At 42.6% G+C, this 9,429-nt stretch overlaps 1 protein-coding gene and 1 long non-coding RNA gene across 4 annotated transcripts; one reads left to right on the plus strand and one right to left on the minus strand.

Moving 5' to 3' along the window:
• The first annotated feature begins 4,687 nt into the window (after positions 1-4,687).
• On the plus strand, positions 4,688-8,602 carry LOC119284716. Of its 3 annotated transcripts, none has more exons than XM_037563876.1 (11): positions 4,688-4,878; positions 4,974-5,785; positions 5,872-6,027; positions 6,131-6,319; positions 6,458-6,749; positions 6,821-7,241; positions 7,335-7,529; positions 7,637-7,735; positions 7,813-8,069; positions 8,167-8,242; positions 8,330-8,602. In XM_037563876.1, exons 3-7 carry the CDS (start codon positions 5,959-5,961, stop codon positions 7,513-7,515), a joined length of 1,152 nt encoding a protein of 383 aa, XP_037419773.1. In that variant the 5' UTR covers positions 4,688-4,878; positions 4,974-5,785; positions 5,872-5,958; the 3' UTR covers positions 7,516-7,529; positions 7,637-7,735; positions 7,813-8,069; positions 8,167-8,242; positions 8,330-8,602. The 3 variants fall into 3 exon arrangements, with proteins under 3 accessions (XP_037419773.1, XP_037419772.1, XP_037419771.1); XM_037563875.1 differs by having other exon boundaries at positions 4,985-5,785; XM_037563874.1 differs by lacking the exons at positions 4,688-4,878; positions 4,974-5,785 and having other exon boundaries at positions 5,794-6,027.
• Positions 8,603-8,607: 5 nt separating this feature from the next.
• LOC119284717 lies at positions 8,608-9,328 on the minus strand. The gene is made up of 2 exons (XR_005139180.1): positions 9,108-9,328; positions 8,608-9,022 (listed from the first exon to the last, which is right to left on the minus strand). It is a non-coding gene; the product is annotated as an uncharacterized LOC119284717 (long non-coding RNA).
• Between the last annotated feature and the right edge of the window lie 101 nt (positions 9,329-9,429).

The raw sequence follows: 9,429 nt of genomic DNA on the forward strand, positions 1-9,429 counted from the left end.
ATTTTAAGGGCTTAACAATAGATTTTTGGGGAGGGGGGGGGGGGCTGTTCTCGAGACCTCCTACTCAGCGCCTTCTTTGCCAGATAAAGGAGCGAGCACTCACGCGCCCCGCTCGGTGGGCTGGTCCGATAACTAGCTCCCTCGCGACGCACCACTTCTCCCAGTTCCTGATCGCTTTGGTTCGTAGTTGACCGTTGACTTTTTGGGGAAAATATGAAATGTTCAAAAACTCATAAATTGAAGAATAATGTTCACGAATTTGAAAAAACATCATGGGTTCAAAAAAAGTTCGCGCATTTGAAAATGAACTCGAAAAAGTTCATGGGATTTGAGGAAAAAGTTCATAAATATTAAAAAGTTTGCAAATTTGAAAAAAGTTCATGCATTCAAAAAATATCCATGGATTCTAAACAAGATCACAGATTTTTAAAAGTTTACAAATTTGAAAAGAAAAACACATTTGCAAAAGTTTGCCAAAAAAGCAAAATGGAAAAAGGAAAAGACTAAAAAAAAATTGGCTGGGAACGTTTCGGAAAAAACAAGAAGCGACCACTTACATGGGCTGATTCATTCAGTGCACTGCGAAGTGTGCCAAAAATTGCGGTCACAATGGAGAGAAAAATAAATAAATGGGCCAAGACCAAGGTGGAGGGTGTTTGTGCGTCGGTTTGCCAAATAAACTTCAAGAGCACTTACAACTAGTTTGGTTCGCGTCCTCGGGAAGCCTCACCTGGCCTGCCGTGTGCCTCGACGTCGCATGTGAGTTGTTTGGTTCACATGTCCTGAAAATGCCTAGTATAGCCTGGCCTAGGGGTTTGCATGCAGGTGGTTAGCCTGGGCAGTGCAGCCATGGAGGTAACTAGCCTGAGCAAGGCATGACAATTTGGGCGCCTGGGCACACAAAGCAGCTGCCTGGGCTTTAATGACAAACTGTTCATCATACATGGGCCCATGAGCTGATCTTTTTTATTCCTAATGACTATCCAGGCTTAGGGCAATAACCAAACGCCTCTCATCCAGCGTTGTCTGACCAGACAGAATAATAATCTGAAACTATGTCCACGCCAGCCAGGCAGCCCTATGCCTAGGCACACGGCCGTGGACATGATCCAAACTAGCCCTGAAGGCGCCTAATAAGGTTTGGATCTGTTCTCTTGGATAGGACCCCGATGAAATAACGAAAAGAATGTATATTCTTTTTAAAAACATATTACTTAATTTTTAAAAACTCACTATGAATTAAAAAATGTTCATGCAATGTAGAATATCATTCGGATAATTTTGAAAATGTTCACATAACTTTTTAAAATGTTTGTTTGTTTCTGAAATATGTTCTTGACATTTTTACAAAATGTTTACACAATTTAATAAAAACTTCATAATTTTGGAAACATGTTTCAAACAATTATAAAAATTCTATGACATTTAGAAACATGAAACACTTGAAAAATGTTCATGGATTTTTTAAAAGTGTGATCCAGGATAAATAAAATCATCATGTATTTTAAAGTTGTTTAATGTGCACTTGACAAATGTTTTACACTTAAGAAATATTTCTCGATTTTTTTTTGAAAAAATCATGACATTTGTGAAAAATATGTTCAATGTGTGTCAAAAAAAGTTCACCATGAATTTGAAAAATGTTCAATGTGCATTTGACAAATGTTCAACATATATTCGGAATAATGTTCAGTGAGTATTTAAAAAATGTTCAATGTATCTGAAAAATGGTCAACATATACAATTTTCTCAATGGGAATTTGACAAAATGTTCAACATCTACTCGAATAAAAAACTGTTCAATGTGTATCTAAAAAATGTTTAATGTGTAGACTAAATATGTACAAAAAGTCAACATGTATTTGAAAAAATGAAGAATAAAATACAAATAAAAAAGGGAAAGAAAAAAGGATCGACGGAAAACCAATACAAAAACACATAGAAACAGAGTAGAAGAAAATCCGCACCGAAGCTTCGAAAACATGAAATCACTAATTGAGGAGTACTCCTTGCAAAGATCACTCCCACCTTCCCAGGTTGTGACAAGTGACGTGTTGCATGTGCGCCACTTGTCGCAACCTGGGAGTTTTCCCTTTTTTCGTATACCCATTTATTCAAAATGTTTTATCTCTTAAACCGTGCATTCAAATATCGAACCGTTTTCATCGTTGGATTCCTCATGTTGAGATCTTCAAAGCTAGATCTCATGTTGATAGGTTTTGACGGACCTTTTTCATGAAAAAATTGAACGAAAAAACCAAACCCGGAGCATAGTTTTTTCCCTTTCCGAAACAGGCACGGCCGTGCCTCCCACAAAACCACGACCATGCCTCTCGCGGAATCAAAACCGTGCCTCTCGTGAAAGAAAGAAAAAATAGAAAACGTGTTTTCTTTTCCATTTTCTTTTAATGACGTGGTACATTCCAAATGCACGTGGTACATTATTTTAATGGCATGAATTTTTTAAACCATACGAACATTTTATAAACATTTTCAATATGACAAAAAATTGATACATGTGAACATTTTTTTAAATGAGAGACACTTTTTGAATAGGATGAAATATTTTTTTGAATTACGCGGACATTTTTTACATTGTATAATTTTTTTAGAATATCTCATGATCATTTTTTTGTAACCCGTAAACCATGTTGAAATGTACAAACATTTAATTAGTATCGTCACCATGTCTTTGAAGGTCCTGAGAGAGAGAGAGAGAGAGAGAGAGAGAGAGAGAGAGAGAGAGAGAGAGAGAGAGGAAAAAGTAAAAAAAAACTAATGAACAAATATCAGCGGAAGCACGTTACTGGCCAGCCCACTAGCATATCTCTTGAGGCGAGGCTACGTTAGGTCTTGCATAAATCGATACCTAGACGTGCCATGTCTCGCAGTAAGCGAGACTTAGCCCTGGTGACATATCTTCATCTATGTGCTTCCATGGACCTCTAGTCCTCTATACTGGACCAAGTGAGCAGCATATACAAACAAGACATAGAGCGCATTTTCAGCGGACGAGCACCTCGTAGGATGTTATCTCACTCGCTCATATAAGGATCGTGATTCCCTTGCCGTTGTCCACGCTGTATTTACGAACAATCCAGGTTTCGTTATACATTAGACCGGTGGTATACAATATTGTATCGAGTCAGAAGAGAACGCGTCAGATTTAGCGTGAGGCATAGGGTTTGGGCGAAGCGAAGGAACGTGAACAATGCTCAACTAGTTTAATGACATGCCATGCCGGAGCTTTCCTCCCCAACTACCCCCACATCACAATGAATGATCATCTAATCCACCGCGTTGTGCCGGTGAAAGATTCAAGAACCAGTCGCGGGATTTCTTTAGTTAAGGTGATGCGGGAATCCGACGGAGGATATGTGCCGAGTCTCGTACAGGTGGCGTCGTGGAGATGATGGTTAAGTGATGATCCCTTTTTAACCCGAAACAAACTGAGCTGATTAGAACTAACTATATTTTATTTCGAAAAAAGACCTAACTATAATCTCACTTTCAAAAGAAGAACTAATTATATTCTAGCTAGGTACTGAATGTGCCTCGTAGACCCTACGTGCGGCTCCTGTGCTGGATGCCGGGTTAAAATTTGAATCTGGCTGCTTGCGTTGATTTTCCAAAATTTACCTCGACTTTTAACCAGGGGCCATGCTAAATGCAAAATAATTAATTAGCATGATTTGATCATTATTGTTTACTTAAAATAATAATGTTTTGGGTCTGTCAAACATGTTTTTAAGGGGACTGCTGATTTTTAATCAGGCCGTGATGAAAGATTCATGTGCATGGCCCATGTGCCTGCTCAACACCTCCCAACTCGTGGTGCATGATTTGTTTTGGAGGGGTACCAGGTACGAACAGCCGGCATAGCAGATGTGGGCCATGCTGCGATATATGGCAACCTTATACGCATCAGCATAGTGGCTTCTAAAGCGAAAAATGCTAATGGAGGCCGAGCAGCAGGCCGCTATCCCTGCCGCCCGACCACCATCTAGATTCCCGCTGCCATTGTATAGAGGCTGTATTTGATTTTTTTTCTGCTTGTATTGATCCAGCGCTGGCCCACGCACATGCAAAGCCCCTAGGGTGTCTTACAACCTTTCTGACATGTACGCACATGTTTTGACTTTGCAGCACCGATGCACCATGCCATTCTCTCATCTGTACCAGCGGGACGTGCACGTCGTGGTCGAGCCGTGTCCACTCCAACTGGATGTGCAAGTCGTGGTCGACCCTTGTCCACTGCGTAGGCAATGGAGGCACAAGTCCCTTCGTGGCGAATCCCTGACCAGATAAAACAGACACTAGTGCTATAGTGCACCTTTTTTAATCATCGTTAATGACGTTGGTAGTGTTTTCCAAACGGAAGGCAGTTCTCCCGCTCGCCACGTTATGCCTAATGACCTGAATTAGCAGTAGTCAGCAGATTACCGCAACATTTCAACATTTTCTTGTCTTTACACTTGAAGTTTTAGAAGCTTTTAGTTAAACACGCACTTGACCATTCCACTTGACCATGGTACACATGCGCTCTAATGAAAACATGTCCCCTAATTAGTATTGGGTGCAGCAAGTTTTTCTGGGCGATGTGGTACAGCTACACGCCACCCTCTGTGTCCCACTTTTAGAGTCGTGTCACGTCTCCATTTTTTCTATTCCCTCACATCAACCTCACCCTGTTGTCATCTCCCTCCCCCACCCAACCTAGTTCTCTCTCACTCTGTTTTCCTCACCGGAACCTCAGCTCCGACGCATCTAGGTGGGGCAGCCTGTGCCTCGCCGCCGAGTGGTGCTACTACGGCGAGCCCCCTCATCTGCCGACGCTGCGCGACGCCAGCCGCCGGCGATTTGCTCCGCACGGAAGAGGTACCGAACGCCAATCCCCACTTAGTTTTTCGTCGCCGGCGTGTTCATTCTTTCTTGTGTTCTTGCTTGTTCGTCCTCAATCTAAATCGCCACAGCATTTTTTTAGGGGAGTTATAAAAATGTCAGGCCTTTTTAGTGGGATACAAGTTGCGATGGTTATAAACCGTGTAGAAAATAGTGACAAATCTGTTGAAGATTGGAATAGCGACGGTGATGGATCAGGTTGTTCAACGGGGGTAGCTGGAACACCATGCTTCACCTCACGGTTATCTGTGCTAAAGGCTGCTTCAGTAATTGCTCAGTTTAGCGAATTTAAGAGGCAGTTAGTTAGCGAAATCGGTTTTGGAGGAATGTTAGAGTTGAAGTCATGGCAAAAGATTAATCTGAAATACAGTGCGTACTTGATGGATAGAGTTGATTTAGATTCATGCTCCTTGAACCTGGAGTCACAGGGGGTGTTGGATTTGGTTGACAAGAATATAAATTATGTATTTGGCATTCCATGTGGCAATCTAACCATTCAAGGTGAAGGCGTTGAACCATCTGAAGCTTGTATTGAGTACACGCGTGTAGCAGCATCATTCGGTGAGAAAGGCACACACAGCCTAAAAGCTGCTGAATCAATCTTGCTTGCACCCATAACAGAACAATCAACGGAAACAGAGAAGCATTGTTTCAAAATTGCCTTTGTGATTTTCATCATTGGACATGTGCTTGCTCCGACCGCCAAACATGACTACATATCAGTAGATTTTTGGGCTGCACTGAACGATGTCAACAAGATCAAAGATTGGAACTGGGGGCATATGTGCTGAAGAATTTGTTACAAGCAGTTAGGAAGTTCAACACCGATGTTTCAAAGAGGAACCCAACTATACATATAGTTGGATGCCATCTGTTCCTGCAGGCAAGTAATTTCTTTAGCAAACAAATTCATTTTTTACATTTTTAAAACAGGATTCATTCATGCCCATATGTTTTGCTGCAAAACAGGTGTTTGTTCTCGACAACTTAGAGCTCGGTCTACTAAACAAGCAACAAGGAGTAACACCAAAAATAGGCTTGTACGATTATGAGTCAATGAAAAAGATGGTCGAGCAAATCGCAGTAAACATCCCAGGTGGTGAAGTCACTTTCAGCGGTGGCAAGGTACGTTTGAACTTATTCTTCAATTTTCCAACGGCATACGCAACCCACAAGACAAATTTTCTTCATTTTCTCATCCAGGACTAACTATGTTTACGGAAATCAGGTCAAGGATGATACGCCTGCAAGGGGTATTGAGTCACATGTAAATGTTGCGGGCACAGGAAAGATTGCCAAACCAGCTTTCAACCCGAAAAGAGCAAGTACTCCATGCTCGCCAATGTTGCGATCTACTTACACGAAGAATGGCCCGCAAGAGTTTTCAAACTATATACGATCGCGGTACCCCACCATAGTAAGTACCATCCACAATTTTGTTGGTTTTGTCATATCTTTGTTTCCTTTGTCAACCAAATTTTTGTGCACTCCTGATACTGAAAAGGTCGGAACTTGCTAACATGAGTTTCCCTTTTCTTTGTACTAAAATCTATAGTCAGCACAGAAACTTGGCATTCTCCTCTGGGAACAAAATGCACGCGGCCTGGCAAACATATCGGAAATGCGGCAAGCGTTCCAATTAAACATGTTCACATTCACTGACAAGCTAATGGCGTGCCTCGGAGAAATGTGTACATGTTGTAAAGCACATGGACGGAAAATGTGTGTCCTCAAGAGCGAAGACAAAACCATAGACGAACCGCCCCCAACTCCATCAACTGAACAGCTAAGCACTCCACTAGTCACCAAGACTGGACCACGCCTTCCTGCACCAGGAATGCCAGAAGGTGTGTTTTTTGATACAATCCCAACCATTTTTCATATGCATCCCCACCTCATAGCTTACACAATTTTTCAGGTCAAGTGTCTGCTACTAGTTTAGTTTCTAGGAAAAGGGATGGAAGCCTATCATCAAGTATGCAGTCCGGTCCATCTAAGAGACTTTGTTTACCAGCCTCCATTGGAGAAGATGACCTTTGCCAAAAACAGAGACCAATAGCCGAAGATTCTACAGTTATGGACATCGCTAGCAGCATCCTGTCAATGTATGATGATCTAACAGCCGTCCTTGTCACTTATTATGCCAAGATCCGTCCAGCACCCACGGCGATCTTGTTTGGCGCAACAATAGACGGAGCACCTATGAAGATTGACCTGGCACAGTGCAACTTTGGGAGGGACCCATGGGTTGTTGGTTCGGTATCCCCGCCCCCTCCAGAAAATGCGCTTAGGGCTATACGAGACTGGATGTCAGCAGCGTCCATGACCAATTTGCAGAGGCAAGATAAACCTGGACCCAACACATCAATTATTTACGTCGACCCTCCAAATTCATAGTATATCCTAACCACATTTTTTTAATATTACTGTAGGAATTGGATTATACACCTTAAACCAAGGCTCATATCAATCGAAGGGGTTGAAATCCAGCGACAACTTGCACATGGAGACCCAATGTCACACGAGATATGTACTGCTATCTTTCGGAGGCTTGCCCAACTGGACCAGTCTTGCTCTAAGGACACGCCTGGAACATCTGGAGGAAGTACATAGAGCCTGACTTTGCTGTGAGACACCCATCACCCTTGTCCACTCGAATTGAACTGTTTTTTTACCGCTCCATACATGCATACCCCATTTTACTAGAGCTGACACATTTTTATCATGTTCACAGACAACTGTTTTGTCGAACGCCGATCCATTGACCGTTCATTCTATCCGCACTGGGTTTCAGGAAGGAACAGGTCTTTGCAACCCAGCTTCATGCCGAATGGTATGACACTTATGAAATCAATTTTTTATGGCAATTTGTCAACACTAAATATATGTAACACGTTCTTCTTCATGCAGTGGTTCATCCGAGCAATTCTTCCAGATGGATGGGTTGTATATTTATTTGATATGATGCGGAAACGAATCATTGTGTTAGACCAAGCAGTTGGCCCATTTGGGTATAGCAATCGGCGGGTCAGCATGCACGAGTTTGTAAGCAACAAACTGTATGCTGCCCTGTTCAACTGTCTACATAGTTTCTTCAGTTCTTGGCACTGTGATTCCACTAACTGGGGACGCACATTCCCGATCATAATGTGGGAAAAAAATGAGAGGTATGTTTCCCTTTCCATTGTAGTCACTCTTATTTTCAGTTTTGCCAATGTTTACACCCTGATTTTGATTGCCCGCCCATCTATATTTTTTTTCTAGAGATGAAACTGTCTTGGGTGCTACTTTCTTTGCTAGGAATTTCGACGGTGACAGGCTACAAATCCCGCTGACCAAAGTAATTACTTTGATTTTTAGTCGAACATACTAAAGCCATCTACATCTGCTCATTTCTGTTTTGCCAATACAATTCTGTAATTTTCAGGAGACGTTGGCATCACACAGCAACCTCATGTTTTACGAGCTGATGCGGATGCAAGGGAACCAAACCAAGGCGGCACACGATTCACTCGAAGCAATCAAAGGAACGTTCCTTGTTCTTTAGGGCAGCTAGAAAGACGAGTAGTTTCGAAACAGCATCCGTTGATGCTTTCCCTTATTTAAGAACATCATTTGCGAGTCATTCCCCAACTAGATGTATTTTTTTACTACCTAAATGAAGAAGACAGAACTGCACCTGAATAATTTTCTGGATTTACCCACTTTCATTACGGAAACAATTGCATTTTTTCACCTTTAAATGCTTCGATAACATAAGCCTCACTGAGGCAGGGATACATTTTTGATAAATCTTTGCAAATTGATCTAGGTAGTTCACAAGGCCAACCGATCTGCATCTACATGCAGAACACCTTGTAAACAAGTGCTACCACAAGAACACACACAGCAACTTTCAGCACGTACCCACTGTGCTGTCTGGCAAGGTTTCGTGCTGGGACTTGCTCTGCAATCTCCTGACTTCTTTCTTGAAAATGTTGGACTGCCCTCGCTTCCGAACGGAGCTCGTCATTCATCCGTTCAAGCAGACGAACCTTGTCCCGCAGATCGATCAATAGTTGTTTCAGGAATTCATCTTCAATAGGATCATCGTGCCAAGCGTAGAAGTCGCACCCCCCATCTGCAACAACATTGCCACAAGACAAGTTGACAGACCAAGACTCAAGCCCTCATAGTAGAAGAAGAAGAGTTTTCGAAACACTAACCCTTGCCTTGGCGCACGTGTAGTACCTCCTGCCTGGATTGTCGTCACTCCAGGAGATCCACATGGCCGCCTTCGGCCTTTGCCTACACCAGCAAGGCACAGCTGGATGGTAGTCCATCGGGCCAACTCTGTATCTCACCGGAGACCTAAAGCTAGAAGCATACGAACGCCTTGAGGAAGAAGACGCCCTAGAGGTGGCAGAATTTGAAGAAGACATGGTTCGCTCTTCTGGCTGTTGCTAGCTCGAAGGGATGGAGGATTATATAGCACAGGACCTGCCCAACGGCTACTTTTCTCTAAGAGATGTGGGCCCAACCACTCAG

The sequence above is a fragment of the Triticum dicoccoides genome, chromosome 4A, assembly GCF_002162155.2.
Source record: "Triticum dicoccoides isolate Atlit2015 ecotype Zavitan chromosome 4A, WEW_v2.0, whole genome shotgun sequence".
Taxonomy (NCBI): Eukaryota; Viridiplantae; Streptophyta; class Magnoliopsida; order Poales; family Poaceae; genus Triticum; species Triticum dicoccoides.